General features: G+C 45.5%; 1 protein-coding gene across 2 annotated transcripts in view; it reads left to right on the top strand.

Annotated features, from left to right (window-relative positions):
- The window catches only part of TNRC6C (trinucleotide repeat containing adaptor 6C), a 94,915-nt gene that overhangs the window by 51,625 nt on the left and 24,168 nt on the right, over positions 1-19,122 (top strand). For both annotated transcript variants that reach the window (XM_044247339.1, XM_044247338.1), the window contains 5 exons: positions 3,700-3,915; positions 5,685-5,851; positions 9,161-9,241; positions 10,553-10,610; positions 17,500-17,642. In XM_044247339.1, the coding sequence (XP_044103274.1) occupies positions 3,700-3,915; positions 5,685-5,851; positions 9,161-9,241; positions 10,553-10,610; positions 17,500-17,642 (665 nt within the window). The remainder of the gene's footprint in view (positions 1-3,699; positions 3,916-5,684; positions 5,852-9,160; positions 9,242-10,552; positions 10,611-17,499; positions 17,643-19,122) is intronic.

Genomic DNA, 19,122 nt, shown 5'->3' with positions numbered 1-19,122 from the left:
GGAGTCGCCTGCAGACAGTGAATCAGCAAGATGCTGCCAGGGGCCCAGCTGTTCTCACACCACGACTTCGGAAATAGATCTCCCGGGCCTCCCAGCCGGAGCAGCCCACGGCAGTGCCCGAGAGGGGTCCTCTGAGCAGCCTGCTCTTTGTGGATACGGGATTTGGGGCAGAAGGGGGGTGTTGGTTAGAGGGTTTTTACTTTCCTGTGTGTTGGGGGACTTGGTAGCTGGAGCAGGAGTGGAAAGAGAACCAGGGCGCCGTCCTGGTATATCACAACCAGGGTGTGTCCTGCTGGAGAGCTGGGAGGGGACAGTTGTCTGCGCATGTCCTGCGGATACACACAGAGGATTTTGCTGTAGGCAAAACCTTCAGTTAAAACTGAATAAATAAGACCATTAAAAATACAGTTTGGCTCCCCCATATATCAGTAAAAAAGAGTACATTTAAAATCTATATTAGTGCACTCAAATAAAAACGTTCTCTTTCTAATACGGACCCTCTGATGAGCCCGTAAGACAGGCAGAAGCACCTCTTCCGAGCAGTCGCCGTGTGGCTCGAGACCACAGGGTCCGCTTTTGAAAAAGGACCTTGTCTTTGACCCTCCTGTAGCATCCCCAGAATTTGGGAGAGAAGCTTCTAATCAGTGCTCATGAAATGAGGCATTCTGGGAAGTAGGATGCTTGACCATCTGAGAAGAAGGCCTCTGGAGGAAGCGTCACCAGATAAATGCCTCTCGGTTTCAAATATGAAAACGTAATTACTGCTGCAGCTCCGGTTCTGCTCCGCTCCTCTGGAAGCCGGTGCTCCTCTGAAATAGGTGCGCCTTGGGCGTAAAGGCCACTGTTGTGGGCAGAATCCCATCCCATTACTAGTTAAGTCCGTGTGTAAAGCGCCAGGCACACAGCAGGCATTCAGACCTCGTCAGTGCCGTGTCGGGCGTTTCTCTTCGCACACCCAGTTACGACTGGCCGCTGTCTGAGCACACCTTCCTTCCCAGCGAGGACTGCCTGTCACACTTCGGCTGACACACTGGCTGGATACGGTGCAGGTAGCGTCCGTGGGACAAACTAGAGCCGACTTCTTCACGAAAGAAGGAACTCCATCCGCGGACTTGGCCGTCTGGAGTTTCTAGGCTGGGGATCGTTGGTCAGGTGGAACCTCTTGCTGTCAGGGGTGTTTCCCGGCGCTAGGACTGCTTTGTGTCCGTTTTTGTGCTGGTCTCCGGGGTGCTTACCGCATAGGTACTTTGTGTTCTCCATTCTGATAGATAAAGTGTGTTTAAAATTGAACAAAAGGTACATATTCTAGTGACATTTCATTGTTACTGTTATTTTAGTCCTAACACTGTATTTATTCAGTTGGAGAAGGGAGGCAAGAATTCCTGGACCCCGGGCCACAGAAACGTGTTGTCAAAAGCAATAGCGTTTGAGGGGCCATTTAAAAAATGTTAACATTGCTGTTTTAAATGCAAGATAGAATTTTTTTCTGCCCTGTGAAGCCTATCTTCAAAAGAACCTCTTTGAAATTAACAAAACGCTTTCGAAAATTCATACCAGCAATAAACATTAAATGATGGTGATTATTTTGATCGTATGTACTTACAATTATTTTCTGTCTACTGGAAGTATTCGCTTTGAATCAAAGTTAGCTGTTATGCCTCAAGGTTATAGCATCTCTTCTAGGGCCTTTCGAGTATCCCGTGGTGCACGTGTTCTGATGTGTATGTATGTTTGGCTTTATCGGTAAATTATATTCTTGCCAGAGATCCACTTAAAATGGAAATGTTGTCGGGGAGATAGTCTTTGAGACACTAGTCCACTGTCTTCCTGGTGTTGGCATCACTGAAATTCCTTTATTGTTTCACCACTAAATAACGAAACAAACAACCAAGGAAATAATGTTCTCTTCATTTGGGGGTGAGTAGTTATTCTTCCGTCTGTAAAAGTTTGAAACATGCAGCGTGCGGGTCTTTTGCCTTGTGTATAGACATAGTCTATAGACATTTCCGTTGCTTTAACAGGAATGGAAAACCCTTATAAATGACATTTAGATGTTATATATAAATTAATAATTATATATAAATTACAAAAGTTGATTAAGTATAATTACCATGGTCTTAATATGTATTCTTAGTTTTGACTTACTTAAATCATTTGTCATATTGCCTTTCAGAAAGATGGAAAAATAAGGCTGACAAATTTTAAATGAGTGTGTTATTTAATTACCCACAATAAATCAGTATTTTTATAGCTGATTGATCTTTAGCAACACCTAAATTATTTTATCTTCCTAAAACATCCATAATTTTTGTCAGCTCTGTTAATTTTCTTGATTTAATTTTGTCCCTTAAATTTATAAAATGATTTTTTACCGATATACATTATTGTTTTCTGTGTCATTATAGGGAATATTATAGTAGGCAGTTGCTGACAATAATTGATTAGGGCCAACTTTCCTGTTATTGGCAATAATTTACATCATATGTTGCTCAGCATGGAGCTTGTAATTTAAAATGACTCGTAAATTGCATGGTTTTTTGCCATTAATCAATATTGCTGCATTTTGTTAGAATAAAGAACATCAGGGGAGTTGATTCCGTACTATTTTTAGTCAGAAAAGTAATAAATTTCATAATTGATGGTAATACACATATTACAACCAAATTATTTAAAATTTACGGTTAACTGTTTATATTGTATGCTCTCTATTCTTTAGTTAGTATTTAAAATGTTTGCATTTCCATCTTGGAGAAACTGTATCAGTATGAAAATTACAACTGATGGGAGCTGTCAATATAGTTAACAGTAGGTTCAAGCAAGCTTACAGGCAGAAGCAAAGTGAAGTATGGATTGATTTGGGAAAATGAAGCTTATGTATGTAATGTAAAATATTTCTCTTGCTAAAGCGTAAAGATACTGGCCAGATGCTTCTCATGGCCGGCCCCCTGACTTCCCCCATGCATGTCGAGAACAATGCCATGACCTTCCAGACTCCACTGCACACCCTCGTCAGGTGCCAGCCCTGGGGTCAGGATGCTCTGGCCACAGCACTGGGCAGATGAGGGAAGGAAGCGTTCCCAGGACCCTTGCAGTCCGCCTGCCCAATCCTCTAGGCTGTCCCCGTCCTTTAAGACAGATGCCTCCCTCTCTCCATCTCAGCTCACCAGGTGCTGCCTGAGAACCGTCTGGATTTCCTGTCACTGCTTTTCTGTACATGTTTCATCTGCTGTCTTCTCGTGTCTTTGCCCAGATGCGTGTCTTTGACGGTCTATCAAAGATAAGCTGGAATGATTTTCAGTATATATTTGCAACTGTTAGTTTTTCTTACAAGAGAATAATGTAACATAAAATTTCTTCTAGATTACATGTAATACTAGAAAGTGTAAAAGCTACTTCTTAAAATACGAGTTTTAAACTCTTCTTTTAAACTCTGTTACGTTGAGGATACTATGAATTCAGTTGTCTTCAATGTTTAAGGGGCTCTCGATTTTAAGTGGGTAGCGGTCAGAAGTGAAAACACTGGGAATTTATAAGCTAAACAAATCTAATCAGATATGATACTGCCTCCTTTCTACTTTCCCCCGAAGCCATCCTAAAGACAGATCATCTCAGAATTATCTTGAACTTGAAACGAACAACCATTTCCATTTCTCGTCTGTTTCACTCTTACTGTGTTCTCTCGGTCGGTGCCCATTTCAGTCTCAGCGGGCTGGGGAGAGATGCCTAACGTCCACTCAAAGGCCGAGAGCTCCTGGGGAGAGCCGTCCTCCCCGTCTGCCCTGGTTGACAACGGCACTGCAGCGTGGGGCAAGCCGCCCAGCAGCGGCAGTGGATGGGGGGACCCCCCTGCGGAGCCGCCAGTGACGTTCGGGAGAGCCAGCGCCCCCGCTGCCGCCCCAGCCCTGTGCAAACCAGGTAAGTCCGACTCGGGGCTTGACAAGTGGGTCAGGGTATTTTCTTGAGAGGTATACTTCCTGTCGCATTTTAAGAATTCAAAGTCTAGGACAATTTCCTCATTTTATTTGCACTTTAAGACTAACATACTTGCTATGTCGGGTATACGGACACAGAGGAGCTCCTAACAGAAGCCCATGCTCTCCTTTAAGAAAAAAAAAAAAACTGGTTACCAGAATCCAGACCACACCATGTGTGTGCCGGCTACCCAGAGTAGCAGGCACGCCGCAAAGGCATCCTCACGCCTGCCCCCCATTTGCTGCTTCCCTGAGCGGCAGGATGAAGAAGGCACGCCAGTGTCCCTTCCTGAGAGCTCCGGTCCTTCCCAGCGGTTGGCCCTTGCTGCCTCACTTGTGTCTCGTGAGCACAGCTCTGCTCTCGGTGCTCCAGGCTGACGAGTTTTCTCCTCTCGTCTCGCCTCTTCTCTCTCTTTCTCTCTCTCTCGAAGAAAAGGAAGCAGACAGGTTGCATTGTCCTCCCATTCTCTGGAAACGTAAGAAGTACACCTGCGAAACTTCCTTTCTCGCAGACGTCCGCATCGTGTTCACCGAGTAGAACCCTGTGACACGTGAATTTGACAGTGCGATGCGTAGGACATTAGTGTGAACCTACGATTGCAATTTAGTAAGATCGGTTGTTAACGTGGCTGTAAAAGCTTCATATTCTCTTTGGACAGCCTTAAATGTCTTAGATCTTAAAATGCAACTATTCGTTTCATATTTTTGCTGTTGCATTTTGCATTAGGTTTGTGTCTGTTACTTCGCTAACACTGGATTGTGTGTTCTGTATATCTACCATTCTGCTGGATGGTTTATTCCATTCATGCAAATCTAGATGATGAGGTACTTACCATTTGATGTTGCAAATCTCAAGGATAAGGAGCTGCTCAGGTTGACATGCCATCTGGAGGGGGAGTATATTTGTTTTTATAATTTGAACTTGGAGACTAGGCTTGTCTGCCTTGAAAAAGCATCATATCTTCATAGTCTTACAAAGTCCCGCTGACTGTATTATCACTTAATCTTGGCCTTCTTCACCTTCTCCCAGGAAATGAAAATCTGGGATAACTTTCGTACCCCAAATCACTTTGTATCTTCAAAAAGTAGAAAAAACAATATCCTGAAATCAAAACTCAGTAGTCAGGTTGTGGCTCCATCTGCCCGTGGCCTCAGCTGTCTCCATCCTACTGTTCTCAGAGTATCTCCTGGGGGCTTGACAGAAACAGACTGTCGGGCCCGACCGCAGATCTGTGCGTTGCTTGTGATCCGCAGGTCACTCGAGGCTGGTTGCGTCGGAGGAGCACGAGTCCGCATACTGCTGCAGGTGTGGACCAAGTGGTAATCAAAAACCACGTGGGGGACGGTGATATTTTTCAGGACTTGGCATTTTATTGGCCATTTCATACCATGCAGACATTGTAGCCTCCTCCTGTGGCCCCCAGGATTTATTGTTAAAAAGTCCATGCTTCCGAATCACCTCCAGCTGGTTGAGGGATATTGTAACGGCCCAGATGACAAATAGTTGGAGTTTGAAGAAAAAAAATATAAAGTGTTTGCATATCTACTCTACAAGTCGTTCGAGAAATTCAGGTCTTAGGTCCTGGGGAAACGAAGTAGTAAAAAGGTAGATTACATTACACCGCTTTTGTCCCACCTCCCTCTAAATGTTATCTTACAGCATTGACTTTAGGAAAGGTGAGTTTGGTGAGTTCATGTTTGCTCTCTTTCTAGCTTCAAAATCTATGCAAGAAGGCTGGGGCAGTGGTGGGGACGACATGAACCTTGGCGCCAGTCAGTGGGAAGACGAAGAAGGGGGCGTGTGGAATAATGCTGCTTCCCAAGAAAGCGCTGCCTCCTGCAGTTCCTGGGGGAGCGCCCCCAAAAAAGGACTCCCAAAGGTGTGTGCAACACTAAAGAAAAGAAACTCTAAAAATCAGTGGTGCTTAAAAACATGTTCGGGGTAGGAGTGCTATTCTAGTTAACGGCGACCGGTAGACCAGGAGTTCTCGAGGTGCTCTGGGTACTTCTGGAAGACCCTGAGATTTTGTCAGGGGTCTCGCCTGAGCGAAGGCTGGCATTTTCCAGAGACTACCTGGCATTGCCGTCGTAGCATACCAAAGGCAGGGACAGATGTGAGGATCCAGCTGCTTCTAAGAAGCCGGGCAGTAAAGAAATTTGCAAGCATGTACAACAGTGTCAGTCTTCTCACAGGAGGTTCTTCTTTTAGAAACATAGTTTTCCATTTAAAAAAGTATGTTACTGGTGTTAACATAGAATGGGTTTGTTATTATAATTTTTAAACAAATTAAGTATTTTTAAATTTCTCAGTTTTAATTTCTAATAACAGTAAATATCGACAAAAAACAACCCATAAAGCCAGAATTTCTTTAGAATCCTCAGATCTTTGAGAGAGGGTAATGGGAGTTGGTCCTCAGACCGTTAAGTCTGAAACTCCTGAGGCAGACCATTAAGTTAAGTTGTCTTGTAGCAAACGGGCGGCCGCCTGGAAAAAATTAAGTGAGATCCACAACTCACATATGCACCAAGATAAAATCCAAGTAGATCACAAATTTAAGTATGATAAATAAAAAATATAAAAATGGGGAAGGATTTTAAAGACAGTCTTGGGAGTGGGAATGACCTTTCTAGCTAGGACTAAAATCTAAAAGCCATCAAATGGAAGACTTACAAACTTCAGTAGATGATACATGAAAACTGTGCAAACTGTGCACGACAGAAAATATCAAGAAGTCAAAAGACAAATAACAGGCTGGAAAAAAATATTAGTATCCTAACATGGAGAGGGCTGATCTCCTGAATATATAAAGAAAGGTCCTAGAAACTGACTTTTTAAAAAATCAATTAGTAACCCGCTAGAGAAAGGTGCAGAGAATATAAACAGAGGCTCCCTGGAGAAGGAATGCAGCCAGCTCGTACACAGACGAAGGGTGTTCAGCCTGACTTCCGGGAAGAGAGTGCAGTTGAAACCACCAGTGCGAGGGGCGCCTGGGGGCTCAGTCGGCTCAGTGTCCGACTCTTGATTGCAGTTCGGGTCCCCATCCCAGGGTCATGGGATCCAGCCCCGTGTCAGGCTCTGCGCTCGGTGCGGAATCTGCTTGTCCCTCTCCCTCTGCTCTTCTCCCCTCCCCCCACACCGTCTCTCAAAGAAATAAATAAGATCTTTTTAAAAAATAAAGCAACACTGAAGATGCCAGCTTTCATCTCTCAGACCCGCGGAAATCCGCACGTCTCATCCACAGGCCGCGCTGACAAAGCTGTTAGAAAACCAGCACTGCTGTCCGCCGCCGGTCAGAATGTGAACCGGTGTAAGCCGCTGGGCCGGCAGCGCGGCGCCCTCTGTTTGCAGATCTGTCGGCGCCTGGGTGCGGTGCTTCCACTGGTCTCTGGTGCAGCAGGTGGCGTTGGTACACAACTCTGTTGCAGCGTGTTTGCAGTCAAATAAAATGATTTAAATGTGCATCAGTGGGGTGACTTGTTAGATGACAGCACGTCCATGCTGGGGAGAGCCAGAGTTTTGAACAGAAATTCTGTATATATTCTTACGGAAGGATCCCCAAAGTATATCGTTAAATGAAAAGACAAGGTCCAGAAAAATGTGTGCAGTACACACCTCCTTTGGTGGTAGGGGAGAGGAATGTGCGTGTGTGCATGTGTGCGAAGGGGGATTTCCTCTTGGGGGGAGCAGGAACTAAGTGGATGGAGGCGGGGGTAGGAAGAAGATGCTTTGGTGTGTGCCCTTTTTCTGCTTCCAGGTCTTGTGAAGGTATTGTCTGTTCAAAAATACTAATTTAACAAAGTGTTCAATTAGCAGTAAGCAGAACCCAGAAACTAAAATCAGAGCTCTATTCATTAGGAGTAGAAATGATTATAGACATCAAAAAGGAGTCTTTAACAATCGGACTGGCAAATAATCCAATTAATGATGGGACCAGAAATACCAAATTGGTAAATTAAAATATTGTGTAACCTTGGCGGCTCGGGCCCTGGCAGCGCAGCCGGGACTCCCATAGCCTCCGGGTAAGCGGCTCCTCCAGGAAAGTGTGCCCGCTCACTTCGTCACCCCGTACCCTCCCTCCTCTGGTTAGCGGCAGGCTCAGCTCTGTGAAGGATGGTTTTAGAGGAGGGTGTTTTTCCTACTATATTAACGCGTGGTTGGAATCTCTGTGGTTGTGAGACTGGGAGGGAAATTGCTGGAAAATGGTTCACATCCACACTCGGGCCTCCTGCGCTGCCCTGCTCCCCCCTCCTCTGCCCTGCGCTTGCTCTCTCCATTTCTCTCCATCTTGCCCCTCACCGATGTTTGCCCATTTACTTTCTTCCGTACCCTTCAGGCCGTAGGCAGTGAGAAGTCAGTAGAATTAACAGGCTTGTGCCTTTCATCTTGTTGCCTTTTCATTCTGTTGGAACAGATGCCCTGCATTTTGTCATCTCTCACAGTAAAGCTAATAGAAGGGCAGAAGACGTAAAATTTTTCATACACTTCACATAGTATTAGCATAGGGCTGTGTTCAGAGGAACCCTTACGATTATTTGATAATGAAAGTGGCACTTAATTGTGATAACCTAAATTCTCGGGGGAAAAAAAAAATTCTCTCTTTTTTTTTTTTTCCAAGATTATATTTCACAGAGAGAAAGCAAGAGAATATGCAGGCATGAGTAGGGGAGGGACAGAGGGAGAAGCAGACTCACCGAGCAGGGAGTCTGTGTGGGACTTGATCCCAGGACCCTGGGATCATAACCTGAGCTGAAGGCAGATGCTTAACCAACTGAGCCACCCAGGCTTGGTTTTTTAAGGTCTGTAAATGAGGGATGCCAGGTGGCTCAGTCCATTAGCGTCTGCCTTCGGCTCGGGTCATGATCTCAGGGTCCTGAGACCGAGTCCCACATCGGGCTCCCTGCTCAGTGGGAAGCCTCCTTCTCCTTCAGCCTTCTGGTCCCCCTGCTTATGTGTGCGCACATTCACTCTCTCACTTTCTCCGACGAATAAATAAGATCTTTAAAAAAAATAAAGTCCATAAATTACACACCTATGCCAGCTTGCAAATGCACCTGAAGCATCCCATAGTACTAGCCATGAGTCAGGGACTTTCTGGTACACAGCATGAGTCAACATGATTTTCTAACTTTTAAATCACTGGGAATTTCTAGAAGAAATGCATTAAAATGTGACCCGTGCTTCTTTCTAGGGCATGAAAACGTCTGGCAAGCAGGATGAGGCCTGGATCATGAGCCGGCTGATGAAACAACTCACAGACATGGGCTTCCCGGTGACTGGTGTCTTATTTTACCTCTCCCCTCCATGTGTGCTGCCACGCGTGGTCCTGATTGTGTCCCGCCCGCGTTTGTCGTGCGTAACAAGGAAGATTTTTGAGGGAGGAGAATGTTCATGCAACTTAACTCGTAAATTCCTCTTTCACACGAGCCCTTCTGGTTAGGGATCATTGCTTTCAGCCCCAGCAAGGGCCCACACCGTTTCTGCCAAGTAAGGTGTGAGAGCCTCTTCTGGAAGAAAACGTGCTGGGTCATGGCTCTGTTCATTGGCTTAGCCAGTGACATTCTTTCTTTTAATTTATAACTGAAAGTGAATTTTCATTAGTTCATGCAGCAGCTTGACAGATGACGAGAGAACACTTGGTATAAAGCTCTGTGTCCAGAAAAAGACTCCTCACCCAGCCTGTTGAGTTCCTGAGTCTCAGGGCCCAGGTTAGGAGAGTTCACGTCGCAGGATGGCGCTCTGAAAACGTGTCGTGATGTGTTCAGTTCTGAGATCAAATACCGGGGGTCAGATAGTGTGGATGTCACCTGCGTTTGTTATGTCTTGCCCTCAGAAGTCCTCTCTCCAGATCACTGCTCAAAGGAATATTTATCTTTTGATTACTGTGGATGTCCCTAGAGAAGGAGTCCAGAATGGCCCAGTCTAGAAACCATACATTTCATAGCAGGCCCAGGTCCTCTGACATGGGGCCGGGCACAGGCCCAGGAGTGACCCAGCCTCTTCCTATGTGAGACACTGGAGGCCTACCCAGGAGTCCCCATTTCCGCTGTGGTGCTTGCACACACTAAAACCCTCTTTGCCTGCACAGGCGTCTGTCCCATCATAGGGGGGTTTATCCAAATGAATCAACTCGTTTTGTTTTGATCTGTCTTTACATTTCTTGGTGAAGAGTAGTTGATGGCCAAGCCCAGAGTCCGTGAAGGAGAGAATGAAGCTCTGTGCTCTGGCTCCTACAGTAGTTTTTCTGAAACTGTCCTGGTGGAGATGTCACCTTTGCTGAATGGTTGCTGCTAACATAGAGTCGATGATAAGATTCCACGGGCACTGTATTTAAGGTGTTAAATACAAATCCTTTACAAGTCAGTTTGGTCCATAGTCATCTTCTAAGTGCCTTTTACTTCGAAGACCTCTGTCTCTAGCCTCTACAATAAGAGAAGTATTTCCAGTTCCAAAACCTAGTAAGATAGATTAATATTAGGTCAATAATAATCATTTCTCTAAGTTAGTAGGGATAGAACTCTTCGCTAGCTCTTTTGTTATCATAAAAGCATTGTCCTAACTAAAACCCTCTTTACCTGCACAGAGAGAGCCGGCTGAAGAGGCCTTGAAGAGCAACAACATGAATCTCGACCAGGCCATGAGTAAGTAGCGCGACACACGCTTAGAGCGCACTAGTTCTGAAAGGTTCCGCTGTGTGGAGCTTGGATTTCCAGAAGCATTTCATTGTAGTCTTGGGTTAACGGGGAAAACCCACACTGGGTAGACAAGACCAGGCTTCGGCAAAGGAGCAACCACGCGCCGTGCGCTGGCCGTGCGGCAGCCTCTGCAGACGGGCGGCCTCAGGACGGATGGCCGGACCCCACGTGGAGGCGTGTTTGCCGCTTTCACTTTTCTCTAGTACTTCAGCAAACAGAAGAGTTTTTTCCCTCCTGAGGGGAGGTCCTAGTGATGTTCTTAGAGAAAAGCTCTAGGACCACAGGCCAGACATCATCTGACAATGACTGAGCCCGTTCTTCACGCCCGGCCCCAGAACGGGCCTGCGCGGGGACCAGCGGAGAGACGCCCGCGCCTGCGGAGCGCAGCCTCTGCGCACGAGATGACACTGACCGCGACGACAAGCAGCCTCGTTCTGGAGCTGCTTTAATAGTAGTGATAACTGAAGGCGATAAAAGTCAGGATTGGAAAACTATCACTGTGTTTAAGAGCGGTATAATAAACTCTTAAATGCAGCATAAAGGTTACAGGAAAAGAGGATTAAACTTAACTGTGGCCTCTACAACTTGGGAATAAAATCTCAGCATAAAAAGAGATCATTTGTGACATCAAAAATGTAACGGGAAAAGCAAAACCAGGGAGGAGAAATTGCTGTCAACAGGAAAAAGACTGTTCTTTCTGTGAGCCGGTTACTGTAGACCTCGTGGTGACCACGAAGCAAACACCCAGGACAGACACACAAAACGGGGAGGCAGAGAGTGGAAAACCACCAGTACACAAAGGTGGACAGGAATGGAAGGAAAAACCGTGAAAAGACAGAATAATCGGAAGGCAAAGGATAGAAGGACAGCAGTAATTCCTCATATGTCTGTAATCTCTCTCTTAAGACTTAAGAGACTTAAGACTGAAATAATTCAGAGAGAGAACGAGCATGAGCGGGGGGCAGAGAGGGGTGGAGAGAGGGAATCTCAAGCAGACTGCACACTGAGCACGGAACCAGATGTGGGTCTCGGTCCCCGACCCTGAGACGACGACCTGAGCCAAAAGCAAAAAGTCGTCCGTGTCACTGGCCACACCACCCAGGCACGCTGGCGGTGATCTCTCTGAACGGCGGTGCGCTAACTCACCAGTCAGAAGGCACAGAGCGACGGGCATTGGGGTGGATTAAAGCCACAAGTCCTGACTCTGTGCTGCCTGTCAGGCTCCTACAGCTCTTGAGACACACACAGGCTCACGTGGAAAGGGAAATGATATTCCAGGCAAACAAACAAAAAGAAGGCAAGCACAGCTGGACTTGATACCAGACAAAATGAGTCAGAGTCAGAGAAGGTGATTATATGACAAAAGGGGTCAATACATCAAGACGATGTAATGGTTTGGTTGTAAAAATACATCCGTTCTCCGCAGCCGACCGCCGAAGTGCAGTGAGTAATGAAGAACCCACCTTAAGGAAGAAGTAGCCAGTACAGTATTGGAGGGATGTCAGCTGCTTGCTGTCAGCTGTCAACAGTCACAAGATCATCAGACTGAAAATCAACAAGGAAAAATTGAAATGAACCACGCTTTAAAGCAGATGTACTTAAAAGCCACACACAGATCATCCTATCCAACCCCAGCAGAACACACATTTTCCAAGCACACGTGGAGCTCTCTTCAGGATAGTAACCCCCCTCACTTCTTTTAAGGTTTTATTTTCAAGTAATCTCTGCACCAAAGGTGGGACTCGAACTCAGTGCCCTTCCAGGATAGATCCTAATGGGCCATAAAACTACCCTTAGTTTTGGGGGGCCTGAGTGGCTGTCAGGTTAGGCTGTGAGCCCAGGGTCCTGGGATTAAGCCCTGCGTTGGGCTCCCTGCTCAGCATGGAGTCTGCTTCTCCCTCTCCCTCTGCTGCCCCCCTGCTTGTACGCTGTCTCTCTTAAATAAGTAAATACAAAGTCTTTTAAAAAAGAGAGTGAGGGACGCCTGGGTGGCTCAGTTGGTTAAGCAGCTGCCTTCGGCTCAGGTCATGATCCCAGCGTCCTGGGATCGAGTCCCACATGGGGCTCCTTGCTCGGCAGGGAGCCTGCTTCTCCCTCTGCCTCTGCCTACCTCTCTGTCTGCCTGTGCTCACTCGCTCTCCCTCTCTCTCTGACAAATAAGTAAATAAAATCTTTAAAAAAAAAAAAAAAAGAGAGAGTGAGATTGAGTCAATAAATCAAAACACAGAGAACTCCAGGACCAGAAGACTCACTGGCAGAAATTCTACCAAATACTAAAGAAGAATTAACACTAGTCCTTCTCAGACTCTTCCAAAATACTAAGAAGGGGACAATTCTAGACTCATTCTACAAGGCCAGCATTCCTCTCATGCCAAAACCAGCTGAGGATACCACGGGAAAACTACTGACCTGATCAGTAGATGCGGAAACTCTCTGCAAAGTATTCGCAAACTGAATTCGACAACACGTGAGTAGGATTATATTCCATGACCAAGTGGGATTTGTCCCAGGGGTGCAAGGTGACTTCAACATACACAAATCAATTAAGTGTAACACATCTTGTCAATAGATGAAAGAAAAATACTGTGATCATCTCAATAGAGAAGAAATATTTGACAAAATACAGCATCCTTTCATGATTTAAAAAAACAAACAAACAAAACCCTTAGCAGACTGGGTATAGAAGGTATGTACCTCAACATAATAAAGGTCATACACAAGAAACCCACAGCTAACATTAGAGGAATTGAAAGCGTTTCCCCTAAGATCAGGAATAAGGCAAGGATGCCCATTCTTTCACTCGTATTCCTGGCTAGTACCAGAAGTCCTAGCCAGGGCAATCAGGCAGGACAAAGAAAAAGAAAAAAGGCATCCATGTTGGAAAGGAAAGTCAAGTTCTCATTGTCTGCTGATGATACGATCCTATATATAGAAAATTCCAAGAAATCAGTCAAAAAATGTAGAGTTAACAATTTCAGTAAACTGGCAGGATATAAAAATCAGCATCCAGAAATCAGTTGCATTCCTTTATGGTAATGATGAAGCATTAGAAAAGAAATAAAACCAATTCATAACAGCATTAAAAATAATAAAATACTTAGGAATAAATTTAACCAAGGAAGTAAGAGATCTGCACAGTGAAAACAGCAGGCCTTGCTGAAAGAAATTAAAGAAGACACAAGCAAATGGAAGGGCATCTCATGTTTGTGGATCAAAAAACTAATAGTGTAAAGACAGTTATGTTACCCAAGACCATCTGTAGGTTAATTGCAATCCCCATCAAAAAACCAAAGCAATTCACAGAAGTAGAAGAAACGATTCCTAAAATGTGTGTGGAACCACAAAATAGTCCTGAGAAAGAACAGAGTTGGTGGTGTCCCACTTCTGGATATCAGGCTGTACTACAGAGCCATAATAATCGAAACAGTGTGCTACTAGAACAAAAATAGACACATCTGGGCCCCCAGCTGACTCAGTCAGTTGAACATGTGACTTGATCTCAGGGTCATGAGTTCGAGGCCCATGTTAGGCCTAGAGCGTACTTAAAAAAAAAAAAGTTAGACTCATCAAACAGTGGATCAGAACAGAGCCCAGAATTGAACCCCAGCAGTTACAATCAACAGAACACTCGGCAAAGGAGCCAAGAATACTCAATGGGGAAACGATGGTGTATCTGACACGTGGTTCTGGGAACAATGGAGAAACGTGCAGAACAATGAAACTGGACCCCTGTTTCACAGCACAAAAATTAGCTCGTAATGGATCAGAGGTTTAAACAAAAGATCTGATACCATAAAACTCCTAGAAAAAGAACTTAAAGAAGAGGCCTGTCAGTATTGGTCTTAACAATGATTTGGGGAGGCGTGACATCTAAAGCACAAACAACAAAAGAAAAATCAACAAATGTGGCTACATCAGACTCAAAAGTTGCCACACAGCAAAAGAAACAAGCCTAAAGAATGGGAGAAAAAAATTTCAAGCCATATATTGGATAAGGGGTTAATATCCAAAATATATAAAGAACTCAGTCAACTGAAACCAAAAATGTATGGCTTTTAAAATAGGTAGAATAACTAATTTCTGCAAAGAGGAGATTGGATGGCCAACAGACAGAAAGGGTGTTAAGCATCCCTCAAATCAGGGAAATGCAGATCAGAACCACAGTAAGATCTCACCTCACCCCTGTCGGAATGGCTTTCATCAGGACGACAAGGACGGATGCTGGCGAGGATGTGGTAAAAGGGAACCCTGTATACTGTCAGGACTGTAGATTTGTCCGACTGGTATGGAAAACCATATGGAGGTTCCTCAAAAAATGAAAAGTAGACTCACTGTACAACCCAGCAATTCCAGTCCTGGGTATAGACACAGAGGGTGAAAACAGGATCTTTTTTTTTTTTTTTTTTAAGATTTTGTTTATTTATTTGACAGAGATCACAGGTAGGCAGAGAGAAGCAGGGAGCAGGCTCCCTGCTGAGCAGAGAGCCCGATGTGGGGCTCCATTACAGGACCCTGTGATCATGACCTGAGTCCAAGGCGGAGGCTTAACCCACTGAGCCACCCAGGTGCCCCAGGATCTTTTTTTTTAAGATTTTTTTTTTTTTTTTTTGACAGAGACTCAGAGGGAACACAGGCAGGAGTGGGCTGTGGGAGAGGAAGGAGCAGGCTTCCCACTAAGCAGTGAGCCCAGGGGCTCGACCCCAGGATGCTGGGATCATGACCCAAGCCAAAGGCAAGATGCTTAACGACTGAGCCACCCAGGCGTCCCTGAAAACAGGATCTGGACAGGATATCTGTACTTCCGTGTTCATTGCAGCATTACTCACAATAGCCAACGTGTGGAAGCAACCCAAATGCCCATCAGCAGATGAATGGGCGAAAAAGATACGGTTCATGGACATGGTGGAATATATTCAGCTGTGAAATCTTTCCTGCCATCTACACCAACATGGGCAGACCTTAAGCACTTGATGCTGAGTGAGCAAAGTCAAACAAAAATACTTCATGATCTCACTTAACACGTGGTGTCTCTCCATGTTCAACCTGTGGGGCACAGACCATGCATGGTGGTTACCGGGTAGTGGGGCTCACGGGGGGATGAGCCGTGTAACAAGCGGAGGTAGGCCACGGAGATCCCGTGCACAGCAGGCCGAATGTAGTTGTGTTGTAATGTAATTACATGACCTGCTAAATATGGCTCCACAGCTGTCAGATTAGGATATATCAATGTATCAAAGTTACATATATACCTGAAATTTACACAGTGGTGTGCATCAGATTTATTCAGTTAAAAGTAAATAAAATACTAATGATGTTAAATAGTCACATGTAAAATGTGGCTGGTTCCCTAGGAAATACAAGGTCGGGCTCCTGCAAGCCTCTGGCCACAGCATTTTTGTTGACTGATCAGTACATAACCTCGCTTTATGTGTGTTTCCATCTAAAGACACTTTACTTAATAATAAGTTTCTCACAGATGACAGTATGCCATATTTCTGTCTTTACAGTAAAACACTAGCTAGGAAAGATTTAGCATTTTCCTGACCCTGGATCACGTGACCGTGAATCTGTGGCCGTCTGCTCTCACACTAACGTGATCTGCCACACTTTCTTAAGAAATTACACTATCTCGGGGCACGTGGGTGGCTCAGTCTGTTAAGCATCTAATTCTTCATCTCAGCTCAGGTCTTGATCTCACAGTCATGAGTCAAGCCTGATGCAGGCCTCCACGCTGGGCGTGGAGCCAACATAAAGAATCAGCATCTTAACATCCAAAAAGCTAGGCACTCTTCCCGTCCTTTTCATAGCTTCGTTGCACACTTAGATATTACTGAGCACCCTCACGTACTGATTGGTGACTCTTCTCTTCCTTTAGGCAGAGGCACCATATCGTGGAACAATGCGTACCTAACCTGTGTTTTCTCCGTCAGGCACAACACTGCCTTCCTGCACTCAGGAACTCAAGAGAGCACATTAGCACTACACTTGGGGTCCATTTTAAACACGGAAGTCACCAACAAGAAGCACAGAAACGCACTGAATAGACCACAGAGGGCTGCTTGTCACTGCGGGAGGGCTCAGTAAGAAGCCAGCATCTCGTTTGGCCTGAGTTAAGAATGTGTGCATCGGGCAACCGGCATTTTTCACCTCCCTGCGCGTGTCCACAAAAGTACACGATTACTGTTTTGGGGGCTACAGATAAATTTAGCCAGCCTGTGCATTTACAAGCACAGAATCCATGAATGATGAGAACCAACTTTGTAATCAGCGTGCGGGCATGGAAATGTGTGCTGCAAGTTGCTAGGACAGAAATGACAATCCGTGTGAGCTGGAAGAAATTGTCGTAACTTGTTAGAAGTGTAAAATAGCACAAAGTCAAAGATAGCCAAACCAGTCACAGCCTGAGAGCCCCTGAGGACAGAAACCTTGCCTGTTCGCATGCTATCGTGTCCCCAGTATCTGGAAGAGCCCTTGCAGCCCATGGGGATGCAGGAAATGGAAACCATAGGCTGTGAGGGCAGCGACACCATTTTAAACAGGAAGATCAGAGCAGGAACACAACGGGGAAGGCTGTGTGAAGAAGGGGGTACATCCCTGTGGGGAGGGAGAGCAGGCCCCTGCGGGACAGAGTGGCAGGTGTGATTGGAGTGGGCGGGGCAGGAGCAGGGGCGAGAGCAGGGCCCGGTCATAGACCGTGGGGGTCACAGGAGCAAAAGCATGGCCTCCCTGTTTTCCATGGGTTGAGAGACTCAAACTGGTGCCCGTCTTGTGCTCGGCACTCCTGACTGACACTCCTGGGGCATTTAGGTGTAAGTGTTGCTTCTGTTTGCTCCAGGCGCCCTGCTGGAAAAGAAGGTGGACGTGGACAAGCGTGGACTGGGAGTGACCGACTACAATGGAGTGGTCACCAAAGCCCTTGGCTGCCGCCCACCAGTCTCCAAAGACTCTTCCGGGGACCGCCCCACCTTTCTCGACAAGGTATGGATTTAGGGGGTGTTTTGTTTGTTTGTTTTTAACGAGAGGTATTTTTCATTTTAACTGTGTCCTTAATGCAAGCTGGATTAAATATTTGCCTGACTATAATATTTAAGTGGCTACTCACTTTTTAAAAATATGTATGAATGTTGAGCTCAGAAGAAATAGTGTTGTACTTTTTACCCCTAGTCACACATATGTGACTAGGGGTAAAAAAATATAGAAACTGAAAACATTTTCATTTTAGTGGGTGAACTTGGCTAGGTTATCTGCTTCCATTTGTCCAATAACAAGGGTCATCAAATTTCTGTTTTAGTGTCTTATTTTACAAGATACTGGAAATAATGTGTGACATGTTTAACCTGAGGAAAAGAAACTGGAGGTGGTTGGGTGCAGGCATCTGTGTCTGGCCCGCCCAGCTCGGCGGGTGCGGAGCGCGTGCAGATGTCTGTTAGAAGCCCCGGGGCGGGGGGGGGGGCTCACGTGTCCGGACAACAGTTTGGTCCTTTCAGGATTGTCATGTAGCGATGCCCCTGCTCCCGATGGGTGTGTCTTCAAAAGGAAGGGGAGAATAGGATCCTGTGAAATTCAGTCAAAATGTTGAACCTTGAAAATAAAACTGAAGCAAGAAACGGCAGGTTTAGAAACAAAGCTGGAAGAAAGGCTCACAACAAAACAGAAAGGCTCCCAGGAGAGAGCTCTAGCCCTTCGTCTCTGCTCACAGAGAAACAGGGTCCCTTGCTACACTTGGCAGCAGAAAGCTGTGGCTGGGGAAGGCCTGGAGGGAAGGTCAGGTCATACCCTGCCCTCCTGCTGTGGGTCCATTCATGTCCAAGATTCTTAGTGAAATTCCAATTTAATTTGGTATCTTGTCTTTTTGCTTGGGAAGTGCAGGACCCTGACTTACTTCCTTATCTTTAAAATGTAGAATAATACCAAAAAGAAAAAGAAGAAAAATATAGAGTACTACACACTGGTTGTGAAGTCAGAGGAGATAAATTTGCAAAGGGCCTGACATATAATGTGACCTTAATAATGTACAAGAGAGTTAGTAAGATCTGTCTGCTCTATGACTTACCCCATTACTGGATTAAACCATGTGAAATTGCTGTTGGTAAGTCAAAAACAGCTGAATGTAACCCAGCACACCCCTAGAGCATTGGTACTGAAAGAAAGGAGCCTGTTTATTTGAAAATGCTTGTGAAGTGTTGCCCAAATAAGAGTTTTGCTAATGTTTCCGGGCTTCTCCTGAGCCCTGTCCCTGGGCGGGCTCGGTGGGGTTGGCCACGTTGTAAGCTAATGTATGTGTTTATGAAGTGATTGTTAGAATGAGAGCAACATCTTAATCCTGTTTCTCTTTTTCTTTTCCCCTCTTCCTTTGGCCCATGTTCTCCATTCTCTTGTTATCCACTCTTTTTTGATCTTTTAATTCTTCTTCCATCCATACCCCTTTATATGTTCTTGGGAAACTGCTTTGTGCTTT

The sequence above is a fragment of the Neovison vison genome, chromosome 5, assembly GCF_020171115.1.
Source record: "Neovison vison isolate M4711 chromosome 5, ASM_NN_V1, whole genome shotgun sequence".
NCBI lineage: Eukaryota > Metazoa > Chordata > Mammalia > Carnivora > Mustelidae > Neogale > Neogale vison.
The sequence above is the reverse complement of the archived record's forward strand: the minus strand, read 5'-3'. Positions and strand labels throughout refer to the sequence as shown.